The following is a 16,878-nucleotide window of genomic DNA, read 5'->3' on the forward strand; positions in this document are numbered from 1 at the left end:
AATATAGATACAATGGTTTGCAGAATACCTGCGAATGATAGAGCAAGAGACTGGAGTGACAAATCTACAAGTCAAGAAATGGCAAGTTTGACTGGTAACCTCTAACATTTAAGAGAAAGAAGTAAAACAGACTCTCCCCTAGAACATTATGTGAGAGTATGGCACATCCAACACCTTCACTTCAGACTTCTTTTTTTTTGAGACGGAGTTTCGCTGTTACCCAGACTGGAGTGCAATGGCACAATCTCGGCTCACCGCAACCTCCGCCTCCTGGGTTCAGGCAATTCTCCTGCCTCAGCCTCCCGAGTAGCTGGGACTACAGGTGCGCACCACCATGCCCAGCTAGTTTTTGTATTTTTAGTAGAGATGGGATTTCATCTTGTTGACCAGGATGGTCTCGATCTCTTGACCTCGTGATCCACCCGCCTCAGTCTCCCAAAGTTGCTGGGATTATAGGCGTGAGCCACCGTGCCTGGCCTGATTTCAGACTTCTAACCTTTGGAACTGTGACAGAATAAATTTCTACTTTAAGCCACGTAGTTTGTAGTAATTTGCTCTGGTAGTCTTAGGAAACTACAACAATTAGCAATGAGAGTGGACTCTCATTTGTGAAAACTAAATTTGTGAATGCTGAACCATCACAGAGGGGAAATACAGAGATAGTGTCCTGTGAACCTCTAGTTATAACATATTTGTCAACCAATCCACACATAACCTTGTTTTATGTGTGTTTCTGATTCAATAACATTAAACTCGTGGCCAACAGCCCCATAATTCATGCCTGCATTAAAATTATTTAACGCATATATTTTCTGTATAAAGGCACATCACAGTCTTCTAAGAACACTAGACAGGACTTAATTACTATACTTGAAGGCCATTTTAAACAGGAAAATCACCAACAACAAGCACAAAAGATGCAAAAAAGCACAATGCTAAATAGGTTCCAAAAAGGACACCGTGCAAGAGCTGAAACAAAAAGACATAGTGTCACCTTGTTTGACATCAACTGGGAATGAGTAAGTAGGCATTCACACGTGTCAATGAATGACCACAAAATGCTGCAACTACTATTTTTTGACATTAAAAAGAAATTTTAGCTAGTATGCAAATTCCAAATGTGGAATTAATTAATACCGACTTTGGCTCTCCAGTATTTAGTTAAAACATAAAAGATTATCCATATGTGTAACATTTTTCCTACTAATAACTTCCTCAAAGTATAACCATATTGCAAGGTTTATCATATTTTGCTACATATACCCTGTATCACTTTGTTTTTTTATTTGTTACCAGATAGTTTATCCATGTGTTTACGGCAAATTTTTTCACATATTTACATTAAGAAGTACACTTCATAAAGAAATACAATATCAACCTAACAAATGATTATAGAATGACTAAAATTTGGTTTTTCTTCCTCTATCTAGTGGTAAGTTCTTGGTTGTCCCTTTCTGCATGTGGGCTTATTTGAATTGACCTTCATAAGGATACGATCCTTTTATGTCCCAGTTCTACGCAAGCATCTTCTATTAAGACTTCCATCTAGGGCATATTTTTCTTTTCTTAGTGATAAAATTATCATATATCATACAGTTAGTGACAGATTAGATGAACTATGGTATACAACACATTTACTCATTTGAGGAAAAGTTTGCTTACACAGATGAACTAAGAAATTGAAGAAAAGACTTTATGCATTAAGTGTAACTGACTTTCAACAAAATTTATTAAAATATATTGGGTTAAACAAAAACAAAGAAACGTACCTTTTTATTATAGAAGGCACAAACAGCATTTACCCAATCCATCAATAACTTTATGTTTTCACCATATTGTTCAAATGAACCACTATCCCTTTTGCCTTTTTTCTTATTAGTAAGAGTATCAGAATGGCATGATAGTAGAGATATTGTTTTCTTTATACTCTTTGTGTGTTTTAGAAAGGCAATTTCTTCCTTTAATTGATCTAAATTAAGAGAAATATTCACCTAAAACAAACACAAAAAAAGATAAATGCCTTTATATTTTCCAGATATTATTTTTGACCCACAGAAATAAAAGTAATTATCATCTTTTTAAAGAAAGTATAGATTTTTTAAACCAGAAAGTTAAAAAATCAAAGAAAATAAAGTGACTGAAATGGATATATAAGTACAAAACAGTCCCCCCTTTTTTTTCCCCAAAGGCAAATACCATCCACACTGAAGTGATAAAATGTTCAGTGGTTAAGAACATGAGATTTGGGGCCACATGGGATTTATCAATGATGTAAACTGTAGTTTCAGTTTCCTCATCGGAGAGGTAGACTTAACACCTACTTTGCAGGTATGTGGTGAAGATTAGAATTAAATATATATATGTATAAAGCATATATCACAGTTCCTGGGGCAAAATAAATGTTATTAAATGATACTTATTGTTATTATTTATTAGATTCAAAGTGTTTTTTAAATCAGTATTCAAAATTGATAAAAAGTACAAGATGTACCAAATATATAATACCTGGAAAGCAAACGCTATTTTCCAAAGCAACTGGAGAGTTTTTTCTCTGTGCCTATCCACAATATCCTTAGACAGAATTGTATTTCCTATAAAAGAAAAGGTTGTCCATTAGCAATAATATATGCACATATCAATATTCAGTGAGGAGAATAAGTTTTAGCTCTACTCAGTTCTTACCATGCTCATCACTTAATTCAATTCCTCGTGATTTAAGAACTTGAAGAACAATGTCAACATTGTGCATCTTTTGAAGACGACCTATTGCTGGAATCCTGAGTTTCTTTGAGAGATCCCAGTTCTGTGTGAGAAGTTCCATAGCTCGCCTAGCAGTAATAAAATGTTCAGATGAAATTGTTATATAAAAATATATATGGAAAAAACCCTTCATTGAAATATAGTTATTTCCCACATAAATCCCAGCAGTTTAAGGGCTTTCTGATAAGCAAGACTTCAAAAAGTATCTCGAAACTCTGTTGCTCCATAGTTGGCAAGTAGAGTTCTTATTTTAAGTCTGGGATTGAATTACGTGAACAGATGATAAGAAAATAAGACATACACACATAAATGCATACATGAACAAACAGGGCTCTACAGAGAAGAAGAAAGGAAAGATGTAGAGCAGAGAGGAAGCACATTTATTTATTGCGATGTACTATATTCTACATATCAAGAAGTGGTTTCTTTTCTTATTTTAGTTATCATGGTAAAGCCCACAATTAGATATTGTTAGATGAAGAAACTAAGGCCCATAGAACTTAAACGAATTGCCGATGGTCATAGAGCTGGTAATGGCAATACTAAGATGAGAAATACAATCCAGTTTTACTAGTTTCCACAATAATTCCTTTATATATTTACGTAATATATATATACTATATATAAATAATATACATAGGTGTATATATATATATATATATATATATATATATGTACCTAGTTACTATACAAATATTTGAGTACCTAACAAAGACAAGTATACCACAGTTAGAATTCAAACCCCTCATATTGGTTGACCACTAGCATTTTATTCACTAGACAATAGTTAATATTTCCCCAGAAAAAAGCAAGCCCCAACTGATTTCTGTCTTAACAAAAAGCTGGCAGAATTACTTATAGAACCACAGTTTCTAAAGGCTAGAAAGAGACTTATTAATTCTAGGCCAAACATCCAATCAGTTGTAGACCAACCCATCACCCATAGCATTAATAGAATAACCATTACAAAGCATTCTCAAATGACTTAAAGATCTATGAAACAGTCATTTTCTTGACACTTAACAAAACAGAAATTTGGTTATGCAAGATCGATCTCTTAACTACTTAGAATTCCTAGCTGACTAAATAACATCAACATCCAACATTTCTAAGTCCTCAGTAACTCCTGTAAAAGCATAAAAATGGGCTTTCTGGCAGAGTCTGGTGGCTCACGCTTGTAATCCTAGCACTTCGGGAGGCCAAGGTGGGTGGATCACCTGAGATTAAGAGTTCCAGATGAGCCTGGCCAACATGGTGAAACCTCAAAATTTTTGTATTTTTCCATCTCCACTAAAAATATACAAAAATTAGGCAGACGTGGTGGTGCACGCCTATAGTCCCAGCGACTCGTGGGGCTGAGGCAGGAGAATTGCTTGAACCCAGGAGGCAGAGGCAGTGACCCAAGATCACCCCATTGCACTCCAGCCTGGGCGACAGGGCGAGACTCCGCCACAGGAAAAAAAAAAAATAGGGATGGGGGGCTTTCTTTGTGGAAAAATAGCACTCAGCATTAAACCAATCCTTGTTCCTCCTAGAAAGTGGAAAAAGTATAAAAACATGAATTCCTATTGGCCATAATATTGATGTGGTGACTTGAATTTATGGAATAAACAAATTAACCAACTAAAAAAATAACGTGAAATATTTTAAACAAAATAATCTTAGCTTGTATGGAATTGCTCAAGTGAGACAAAGCTGTAGTAATGTTCAAAAGACTATTAACTGATGAGAATACTCATCAGAAAGAAAAGAATGTTCATGGAAATTAAGCATAAAAGAAAGCAAAGGACATGTAAATTGTTTTTGAAAAACTGGGGATTCATAAAAATCTAGGATCTCGTCCTCATAAATGTCAAAGAATTCCTTCATTCTAGCCAACTGGTCCTCTGACCTCTGCTTGAACCTTCCATAACTATGAACTGCTTTCTTTCTACACATGTCTGAATATTGGCAAGTTTTTATGCCAAACCCACATTGATCTTCCTGAAACTTTCATCGTTCATGCATAGTTATTTTGCTTGGCAATAAACAATCTAATCACTTTTGACTATAAGACAGTTCTTCAAATATATGAAAACATTTATGTCCCAGAGTTTTCTCTTCTGTTCTGTTTCTGTAAATATTCAGTTCCTTCAATGAGTTTCCATGTGACATGGATGTAAGGCTTTTAGTTGATACTCTAAAGTTATCTTTAGTAGAAACAAAGAAATTTAAAAGTATATCCAAAGAACTTTCCTATTCAGTTGAGTTTTTAAACAATTTGAATTTTAACATGAAGACTGCCTGCAATTAATTTTAGCTACAATATAAGCAATTTAAAATCTGACAAAAATGTACCAGGGTCAGGTAAAAAATTTGGTTAAGTTTTAACTATAGCAGAGATATTTTACAAAGACAATTAAACCTATGCTTCCCATACACCAACATTCAACTAGCTGTTTTGAGGCATAACAATTTCCTAAATACACAGAGAAAAAAACTTTCATTGCTTTAAAGAAATCTCTTGCCTTGACCCCAAAAGTGCTTCCCTGATAAGGATGTAACACATTTTGGAGAGTTCCCTAGAAATAAAATGAGTATCTCCAACCCAGGTATCCTGAAGAGGCCAATCATGAATCATGGCAAAATGCTAAAGTCCATTCCTTCCCAAGCAAAACTGGCTATCCATTATACATACCAAAGCCAATTTTGAGCATTCCAGTTTGTTACTGAGGAAATACTGTGTAATGTGAAGTCAGACTCTTGAGTTTATGTCGCGATTCCACTGTGGAAAACTTGGGCAATCTATTCTACCACTTCATCTCATTTTCCTCTTATGTAAAACAAGGTCGACACTACTAAAAACACTGATGCACCATTTCCCCAAAAAAGAAACGATAATTTTTTCAATACTAAATTTATTCTACTACTGAAAGAGCAAGATTGAATAATTATAAAAAAAGTGTTTTCCAGAAAATATTAGTCTACTCCATTAAGCAAAATAATTCTATTTCTTATACTTACACAAGGCGCACACCACACTGCAAGTCTACAGCAAGATTTGTAACAGCAAAATCAAATTCATCAAATGGTGTCTGAACATGGTTAACAGGTAATCCCAATAAGCCAAGGTGACGGGAAAGGTCACCTTGACCACTTAGGAAATCTCTTGAAAAAGCCAAAAGAATTTCTTTACTTGCCTATAAAGAAATAAGTCCCAGATATTATATTCCAGTATAATTTTGCTTATAATAAAAACAATCCTCCAAATCATATGTACATATAAAAATAAAATACTAATATAAAAATAGTTTCATATTATACATTAATAATGTAAATTGCATACATTTCCAACTTAAGACCTTTCTAAAAGTTGCTCATAATAATACACTATAAATACTAGCATTGGCCAGGTACAGTGCCTCATGCCCGTAATCCCAGCACTTTGGGAGGCAGAGGCGGGTGGAGCACAAGGTCAAGAGCTTGAAACCAGCCTGGCCAACATGGCAAAACCCCATCTCTACTAAAAATACAAGAATTAGTTGGGCATGGTGGCACATGCCTGTAGCCCCAGCTACTCAGGAGGCTCAGGCAGAAGAATCACTTGATCCCTGGAGGCAGAGGTTGTAGTGAGCCAAGATCACGCCACTATACTTCAGCCTGAGCAACAGAGTGAGACTCCGTCAAAATAAAAAAATAAAAACTATCATTAATTTGATAATATGCTACCTCAAAATTAGGAAGGAAATTTTCCCCAAAATTAAATTTTTAGAAACATAGTTTAATCCATTTTTCAAGTCAAAATTAAGAGTAACGATGATGTGCTGGTTAAAGGTAAATCAATAAAAATCAGGGATGGTCAGAATTACTGATGGAACGAACTCACTAGACAGGCATTCCCATATTACTCCCCTGAGTATTATTCTTTGGAAAACTAATTTTTTTTTTCCTAAAGAGAAAATATACTATAAAAGCAAGAAAAATTCTTAAATGGGAAATACAAAATATAAAGCATAAAATGAAAACCATACCTTGAATTCAGCATCTTTACAAAAGAGACAAGGATCATGATCAATGAGTCTGGAAATTTTAGCATAATCAAGAAAACAGACCAACAACAATAACTTTTTCAAGGTGAATTTGGACAAAGCTTCTTCATGACCTTAAACAAAGTACAAAAAAGCATAGCAAGTTAATCTATGAAAGGTAGGTTTCACCTTAAAATATGATAATGATAATAATGTGTTAGTTAAAAAAAGCGGGGGCAGCTAGCACAAATAAAACACTACATGCGGTAGGTTTCACCTTAAAATATGATAATGATAATAATGTGTTAGTTAAAAAAAGCGGGGGCAGCTAGCACAAATAAAACACTACATGCCTTTTTTAGTGCTTTATGTGTATAACTCCATGTATTCCTCCCAATTGCTCTATGGGACAGGTACATACCACTTAATATTTTCAATTTATAGATGAGGAAACAGGCACAGAGGCATCAAGAGATTTAGTAGGTCTTACTCAGCAAATATTTAATGAATACCTACGATATGCAGCACTATCATAGGTGCTAGAAATATAGTAGCACACTACAACAAATGTGACCCCCATATGACTTACAACCTACTGGGAGGAAAAATGGGTAGAGACCGCAAATAGAATTATAAACAGTGATGGAGGAATTGATGGGGAATGAGGGTGGAGGAAGGGGAAGTACTACAAACAGAGATTAGATTGGTTTCTTTGAGAAAGGAAAATGTAAATAGAAACAGGAAGAATGACAAGAAGCCTTTATGTGTAGTGTGGAGAGAATGTAGGAGAGGCAGAGATACTTACCATCTCTATACAGATGAGGAACAGTGGGATGTCTATACTCAGCTGCTATATCAGGATTCCAAAGTAAGCGATTCAGAATAAACACAGCTAATCCTGTGACATCACTGTTATCTTCCAAAGATATGAGTTCTCCATAAACTGTCTACAAAGAAGTTAAAGCCAAAGTCAGAATTATGCTATCTCTAAGAAACAAAGGGATGTGACTGAGGAATGACAGACCATAACCTCGGGAACTGGCAGAGTCCTTCTTTTTAAATGACATGGTTATTTGCTAAATAACCTCTTTAAACTAAGCATATATAATTTATGTAGTTTTTAGTGTATATGGTATACTTTATAATGAAAAATGGCAAAGCTCAGGACTAAGATAGTCTTAATTATCTGACAAGCAATATTCCCATTTTAATTTTTTCATTTACGTTAAATAACTATCAAATACAGGCATGTTGTTCAAATTTATTTTTAACTGTCCCATTAAGTACATCATGAAAATATGACAGAAATCTAAATATTCTAATTTTTATAATAGTTATCAAGGTAGAAAAACATCTGCAAATCATCTAAGATAATTTGGAAAGTTCAGATGTTTACAATCAATGACTTATATATGAAATTAGTTTAACATTAGCTTGCTTATTAATAATTTTTAAAGCAATTAGAAATAAACTTAAAAAAAATCAAATTCTGTGACCCTACATTGACAAAATATAAAGATTAAACAATGGAAAAATATTAATACCTACCAAAATAGAGGTATTTATCTTTATTTACTTTTTTTTGGCCTTTGAAACTTTCTTAAAATCATCAAAGGTCATGGCCATTTATTTACAGAATCCTAGGGTATAGTAATAAGGTACCTGTAAAAAGATTATACATCCCTACCACCTGCCATAAATTCGCTATGACATGTGGGAGGTTAATACAGTCCTACCTAGTTTGTGCTTAGCCAGATAATGCGTTTCGGCCCAAGGAATGTGGGTGGAGATGATACAAATTACATCGAAGAGGTTTCAAAAAGCATTGCAAGATTCCACCCAAAGTTCTTGATTTTATTTCTGCCACAAAAAAGCTATGTCCCAAATATGGGGACTCTACTTCTATTGAGGTTCCAGAATTGTTTCACATGTGAGGCAGAGCCAGTTGATATGTAATTTGTCAACTATTTAAAGGGGGATACTGGAATTGAAATAAGAAATCCCAGCAATGACACCATAATGCTGTGTAGCCACAGTAAGCCTATTATTTATTCTCTCTGGGCCTCAATTAATTGATAATATAAAAGCCAGATTATTACAAAGATCCTGTTCAGTCCCAAAGACTCTTCTATTCCAAAACCTGGAATAAATTAAAATCGTAATGAGAGATCCTACATTAAGAAGGTAAGAAACCGGGAGGACTCAAGATGGCGCTGTGAGAACAACCCAGGATTGGAGCTCTTCTCGTTGAATCCGCAAACAGTGAGTCAGAGCGGCATTTCCAGACTGATCTCTGTTGCCCACAGAACGGGGAAACTCCCAAGTATAAAAAAGACACGGGACGCCAGGCAGTAGGTCTGCCTGGCAAAGCCGGCAGCCGGGGCGGCGGCAGCCGGCCCTACCCAGCAATCCCCACAGGGCGCGCTTGTCTGGGTGCCCTGTTGAACCGGCAACCTGAGACTTGAGAGGGCTGGACTTGAGACTGAACGAGACTTGGACAGTAGGCCAGCCCAGGGGATTGCAGGGATTGGGATACCCAGTGGGACGAACAAAACCGTGATTTCAAACTATCCCGAGCAGACGGTCCGAGAAGCTCTGTGGGGGAGGGGCGTCCACCACTACCGAGGCAACCCACCCCAACTGAGATACACGCCCACTGCTGATGCAGCCAGCCGTTGCCGAGGCAACCCGCCCCAACTGAGATACACGCCCATTGCTGACGCAGCCAGCCATTGCCGAGGCAACCCGTCACTACTGAGATACACGCCCACTGCTGACGCAGCCTGCCGTTGCTGAGGCAACACGCTACAACGAAGAGACTCGACCGCAGGGCGTGGCGGAGACCACAGCAGAGCCGGCAGGAACAGCGCGAATCACACAACAGCAGGGCGGAGCCTCGACAGCCAAACAGTGGCTAGTCTGCCTTCTAGCTGGGCAGGACACCTGATCGGACATCCAAAAATAAAGCCCAAACCCCTCAACACAGAGCATTTGAGAAAAAAAAAAAAAAAAAAAAAAAAAAAGGGGTTTTTTTAATGAGCTCTGTTGCAGCAGAATAAAACATAGCAGCCTAACAGCCCTGAATGAACAACAGAGTGCACAGCCCAGCAATTAAACCCCTATAAAGTACAAACTGTCTCCTCAAGCAGCTCCCTGACCCCTCTATATCCAAAAGACTGACATTAGGCAGGCACCATCCTGGGACAAAGAGAGCAGAAAAAGAAACTGGTAGCATCCCTCGCTGTGCCACAGCTACTAGAGGTGCACCCCAGACAAGCAGGGTCTGGAGCGGACCTCAGTAGTCGTACAGCGAAGGGGCTAGACTGGTAGAAGGAAAATCAAGCAACAGAAATACTTCATCATCAACATTCTGGGTGTCCACTCAGAGACCCAAACGAAAAGTCAGCAACTACGCAGACGACCAGCAGACAAATCCACAAAGATGGGAAGAAACCAGCGCAAAAAGGAGGAAAACACCCAAAACCAGAACACCTCGCCTCCTAGAAAGGACCAAAACTCCTCACCAGCAAGGGAGCAAAGCTGGACGGAGAATGACTGTGACGAAATGACGGAATTAGACTTCAGAAGATGGATAATGAGAAACTTTTGTGAGCTAAAAGATCATGTATTAAATCAATGCAAAGAAACTAAGAACCTTGAAAAAAGATTTGAAAAAAGATTCGAGGAAATGATAACAAGAATGGATACCTTAGAGAGGAATATGAATGAATTAAAGGAGCTGAAAAACACAATACGAGAACTTCGCGAAGCAAACACAAGTTTCAATAGCCGAATTGACCAAGCAGAAGAAAGAATATCCGAAGTCGAAGACCAACTCAATGAAATAAAACGAGAAACCAAGATCAGGGAAAAAAGCGCAAAAAGGAATGAACAAAGTCTCCAAGAAATGTGGGACTATGTGAAAAGACCTAACCTACGTTTGATAGGTGTACCAGAAGGGGACGAAGAGAATGAATCCAAGCTGGAAAATACTCTTCAGGGCATCATCCAGGAAAATTTCCCCCACCTAGCAAGACAAGCCAACACTCAATTGCAGGAAATACAGAGAACACCACAAAGATATTCCGCAAGAAGAGCAACCCCAAGGCACATAATCGTCAGATTCAACAGGGTTGAAATAAAGGAGAGAATACTAAGGGCAGCCAGAGAGAAACGTTGGGTCACCCACAAAGGGAAGCCCATCAGACTCACAGCAGATCTCTCGGCAGAAACTCTACAAGCCAGAAGAGAGTGGGGGCCAATATTCAACATCCTTAAAGAAAAGAACTTTCAACCCAGAATTTCATATCCAGCCAAACTGAGCTTCAGAAGTAAAGGAAGAATAAAATCCTTTGCGAACAAGCAAGTACTCAGAGATTTTGTCACCACCAGGCCTGCTTTACAAGAGCTCCTAAAAGAGGCACTACACATAGAAAGGATCAATCAGTACCAGCCATTCCAAAATCACACTGAATGCTAAAGAGCTTCAACATAATGAAGAATCTACAACAACTAACAGGCAAAACAGCCACTTAGCATCAAAATGGCAGTATCAAATTCACACGTAACAATATTAACCCTAAATATAAATGGACTAAATGCACCAATCAAAAGACACAGACTGGCAAATTGGATAAAAATCCAAAACCCATCAGTGTGCTGTATCCAGGAAACCCATCTCACATGCAAGGATATACAAAGGCTCAAAATAAAGGGATGGAGGAAGATTTACCAAGCTAATGGAAAGCAAAAAAAAGCAGGAGTTGCAATTCTCATCTCTGATAAAATAGACTTTAAAGCAACAAAGATCAAAAGAGACAAAGAAGGCCATTACATAATGGTAAAAGGATCGATACAACAAGAGCTAACGATCCTAAACATATATGGACCCAACACAGGAGCACCCAGATACATAAGGCAAGTTCTTAATGACTTACAAAAGGACTTAGACTCCCACACAATAATAGTGGGAGACTTTAACACTCCACTGTCAATACTAGACAGATCAACCAGACAGAAAATCAACAAGGATATCCAGGGCTTGAACTCAGACCTGGAGCAAGCAAACCTGGTGGACATTTACAGAACTCTCCACCCCAAATCCACAGAATACACATTCTTCTCAGCACCACATCACACCTACTCTAAAATTGACCACATAATTGGAAGTAAAGCCCTGCTCAACAAATGCAAAACAACTGAAATCATAACAAACAGCCTCTCAGACCATAGTGCAATCAAGTTAGAACTCAGAATTCAGAAACCGACCCAGAACTGCACAGCTTCATGGAAACTGAACAACTGGCTCTTGAATGTCGACTGGGTAAACAACGAAATGAAGGCAGAAATAAAGAAGTTCTTCGAAACCAATGAGAACGAAGACACAACGTGCCAGAACCTCTGGGACACATTTAAAGCAGTCTCTAGAGGAAAGTATATAGCAATAAGTGCCCATATGAGGAGAATGGAGAGATCCAAAATTGACACCCTATTGTCAAAATTGAAAGAGCTAGAGGAGCAAGATCAAAAAAACTCAAAACCCAGCAGAAGACAAGAAATTACTAAGATCAGAGCTGAGCTGAAGGAGACTGAGACACGAAAAACCCTTCAAAAAAATCAATAAATCCAAGAGCTGGTTTTTTGAAAAGATCAACAAAATAGACAGACCACTAGCCAGATTGATTAAAAAGAAAAGAGAGAACAACCAAATAGATGCAATAAAAAATGATAAAGGGGAAATCACCACAGATTCCACAGAAATTCAAACCATCATCAGAGAATATTACAAACAACTATATGCACATAAACTAGTAAACCTGGAAGAAATGGATAAATTCCTGGACTCCTGTGTCCTCCCAAGCCTAAACCAGGAGGAAGCTGAAACTATGAATAGACCAATAACAAGGTCTGAAGTCGAGGCAGCAATTAAGAGCCTACCTCACAAAAAAAGCCCAGGTCCAGACTGGTTCACAGCCGAATTCTACCAGACACACAAGGAGGAGCTGGTACCATTCCTTCTAAAACTATTTCAAACAGTCCAAAAAGAGGGAATCCTTCCCAAATCATTTTATGAGACCAACATCATCCTGATACCAAAACCCGGCAGAGACCCAACAAGAAAAGAAAACTTCAGGCCAATATCCATGATGAACATAGATGCAAAAATCTTCAATAAAATATTGGCAAGCCGATTGCAACAGCAAATCAAAAAACTTATTCATCATGATCAAGTAGGATTCATCCCGGGGATGCAAGGCTGGTTCAACATACGCAAGTCTATCAACGTAATTCACCACATAAACAGAACCAAAAACAAAAACCACATGATTATCTCAATTGACGCAGAGAAGGCATTTGACGAAATTCAACAGCCCTTTATGCTAAAAACCCTCAATAAACTCGGTATCAATGGAACGTATCTCAAAGTAATAAAAGCTATTTATGACAAACCAACAGCCAATATCATACTGAATGGGCAAAAACTGGAAGCATTCCCTTTGAAATCTGGCACTAGACAAGGATGCCCTCTCTCACCACTCCTATTCAATATAGTACTGGAAGTTCTAGCCAGAGCAATCAGGCAAGAAAAAGAAATAAAGGGTATTCAAATAGGAAAGGTGGAAGCCAAATTGTCTCTATTTGCAGACGACATGATAGTATACCTAGAAGACCCCATTGCCTCAGCCCAAAAACTCCTGAAACTGATAAACAACTTCAGCAAAGTCTCAGGATATAAAATCAATGTGCAAAAATCACAAGCATTCGTCTACACCAATAACAGACTTAAAGAAAGCCAAATCAAGAGCAAACTGCCATTCGCAATTGCTACAAAAAGAATAAAATACCTAGGAATACAACTCACAAGGAATGTAAGGGACCTCTTCAAGGAGAACTACAAACCACTGCTCAACGAAATCAGAGAGGACACAAACAGATGGAGAAACATTCCATGTTCATGGTTAGGAAGAATTAATATCGTGAAAATGGCTATACTGCCCAAAGTAATTTACGGAATCAACGCTATCCCCATCAAGCTACCATTGACTTTCTTCACAGAACTGGAAAAAACCACCATGAACTTCATATGGAACCAAAAGAGAGCCCGCATAGCCAAGTCAATTCTAAGCAAAAAGAACACAGCGGGGGGCATCACACTACCGGATTTCAAACTATACTACAAGGCTACAGTAATCAAAACAGCATGGTACTGGTACCAAAACAGAGATATAGACCAATGGAACAAAACAGAGGCACTGGAGGCAACACAACATATCTACAACTATACAATCTTTGATAAACCTGACAAAAACAAGCAATGGGGCAAGGATTCCATGTTTAACAAATGGTGTTGGGAAAACTGGCTAGCCATGTGCAGAAAGCAGAAACTGGACCCCTTCCTGACACCTTACACTAAAATTAACTCCAGATGGATTAAAGACTTAAACATAAGACCTGGCACCATAAAAACCCTAGAAGGAAATCTAGGCAAAACTATCCAGGACATAGGAGTAGGCAAGGACTTCATGAACAAAACACCAAAAGCATTGGCAACAAAAGCCAAAATAGACAAATGGGACCTAATCAAACTCCACAGCTTCTGCACGGCAAAAGAAACAGTCACTAGAGTGGATCGGCAACCAACAGAATGGGAAAAAATTTTCGCAGTCTACCCATCTGACAAAGGGCTGATATCCAGAATTTACAAACAACTCAAGCAGATTTACAGGAAAAAAACAAACAAGCCCATTCAAAAGTGGGCAAAGGATATGAACAGATACTTTACGAAAGAAGACATATATGAGGCCAACAATCATATGAAAAAATGCTCATCATCACTGGTCATCAGAGAGATGCAAATCAAAACCACATTGAGATACCATCTCACGCCAGTTAGAATGGCGATCATTAATAAATCTGGAGACAACAGATGCTGGAGAGGATGTGGAGAAAAAGGAACACTTTTACACTGTTGGTGGGAGTGTAAATTAGTTCAACCATTGTGGAAGACAGTGTGGCGATTCCTCAAGGCCTTAGAAATAGAAATTCCATTTGACACAGCAATCCCATTACTGGGTATATATCCAAAAGACTATAAATCGTTCTACTATAAGGACACATGTACACGAATGTTCATTGCAGCACTGTTTACAATAGCAAAGACCTGGAATCAACCCAAATGCCCATTGATTATAGACTGGATTGGAAAAATGTGGCACATATACACCATGGAATATTATGCAGCAATCAGAAATGATGAGTTCGTGTCATTTGTAGGGACATGGATGAATCTGGAGAACATCATCCTCAGCAAACTGACACAAGAACAGAAAATGAAACACCGCATATTCTCACTCATAGGTGGGTGATGAAAAATGAGAACACATGGACACAGAAAGGGGAGTACTAAACACTGGGGTCTATTGGGGGGAAAAGGGGAGGGCCAGTGGGAGGGGGAGGTGGGGAGGGATAGCCTGGGGAGAAATGCCAAATGTGGGTGAAGGGGAGAAGAAAAGCAAAGCACACTGCCATGTGTGTACCTACGCAACTGTCTCGCATGCTCTGCTCATGTACCCCAAAACCTATAATCCTATAAAAAATTTAAAAAAAAAAGAAGGTAAGAAACCTCAAAAAAAAAAAAAAAGTGTGAAAACATACTAGTAAAATACTAAATAGGGATGCACAGATATTTTTCATAAAAATTATCTTTAAACAATTATTAATAGTAGCTTTCTAATTAAATTGGTTTTAACATTCTAGATATTACAGAGCCAAGTACTAGATAAATAATGGAAATCCTGATGGCATTTTTATGAGTACTATTCCATCAGATTGGTATAGGTTCAATTCCTGATCAATTAATTGGTATACAGCAAGTCACTTTAACATCTAAGCTTCTGTTTTGTTAGTGAAGTGGAAATAATAATACATACCTCACTGGGTTTTAAGAATTTAATTAGAAAATGTATTCAAAGCAGCCTTGTCTTTGCATTTGTAAATTTTCAAAAATGAGTTTACTATAGGTGTCATTACATCCAGTACCAAATTATGTTTATTTAAGAGACTATACAGTAAAATGTAGTATAACAATATGGTGTAATAATATATAATGGCATAGTCTATTTACCTAATAAGCATTTATTAATGGGTCTTACATTTTACACTAAAAGATGAATCAGGCTAACCTAATGATTTTATAAGTTTTATAAGTAAAACCACATTTTAATAAAATGAGTCTATTCTACAAAAAATGTGTAATAAAAACATATTGTTTTCAAAATCTGAATTGTGTGCTTACCTCTAGACCAATTCGAAGCCACAAAGGATTGTATGACAACAGCCAATTTAGGACTTTCTGACGTTCTCCTGAAATACATGTCAAAGGCAAACATGTTCAAATGGATAATCAAAGAGAGACAAAAAATAAAACTTCATGGAGAGTATATCACTGGGGAAAAAAATAATTGCCTATATGAAATAAGTTAATTTAAATAAAATACACTTCTAGTCTTAAATATACATGATCTCTTTGGCAGCAAAGATAATGCATCTATACCTAGCTTTGAAATACAAAATCTTTTGGGGAAATCAGTATCTGAAAGAGATTCCTGCATTCTTATGTTCATGGCAGCATTATTCACAATATCCAACATATGAAATCAATCTAAGTGTCCATCAATGAATAAGTGGATAAAGAAAATGTGGGGGTGTGTGTGTGTATGCATATATGTTAAATATATATATATAATGAAGTACTATTCAGCCTTAAAATCAAAGAAATCCTATCATTTGTGATAACATGGATGAATCTGGAGGATATTATGCAAAGTGCAATAGCCTAGACACAGAAAAACAGATACTGTATTATCTCATTTATATGTGAAATCTAAAAAAGTTGAACTCATAAAAGCACATAGAATGTTGGTTGCCAGGGAATATGGTAGAGAGTTGGGGAGATGGTGTCAAAGGGGTACAAAGTTTCGGTTACACAGAACTTATAAATTCTGGAGATCTAACGTATACCATGATGACTATAGTTAAAAACAAGTGAATCGTATACTTGAAATTTGCTGAGAATACTTCTTAAATGTTCTCACCACACGTACACACAAAG

General features: G+C 37.3%; 1 protein-coding gene across 2 annotated transcripts in view; it reads right to left on the bottom strand.

Moving 5' to 3' along the window:
• Positions 1-16,878, bottom strand: part of ASPM (assembly factor for spindle microtubules) — a 75,864-nt gene that overhangs the window by 42,972 nt on the left and 16,014 nt on the right. For both annotated transcript variants that reach the window (XM_017966522.4, XM_002760606.7), the window contains exons 7-13: positions 16,063-16,130; positions 7,573-7,714; positions 6,771-6,901; positions 5,764-5,939; positions 2,683-2,828; positions 2,506-2,591; positions 1,770-1,991 (exon numbers count right to left, since the gene is read on the bottom strand). In XM_017966522.4, the coding sequence (XP_017822011.4) occupies positions 1,770-1,991; positions 2,506-2,591; positions 2,683-2,828; positions 5,764-5,939; positions 6,771-6,901; positions 7,573-7,714; positions 16,063-16,130 (971 nt within the window). The remainder of the gene's footprint in view (positions 1-1,769; positions 1,992-2,505; positions 2,592-2,682; positions 2,829-5,763; positions 5,940-6,770; positions 6,902-7,572; positions 7,715-16,062; positions 16,131-16,878) is intronic.

The sequence above is a fragment of the Callithrix jacchus genome, chromosome 19, assembly GCF_049354715.1.
Source record: "Callithrix jacchus isolate 240 chromosome 19, calJac240_pri, whole genome shotgun sequence".
Classification (NCBI taxonomy): Eukaryota; Metazoa; Chordata; class Mammalia; order Primates; family Cebidae; genus Callithrix; species Callithrix jacchus.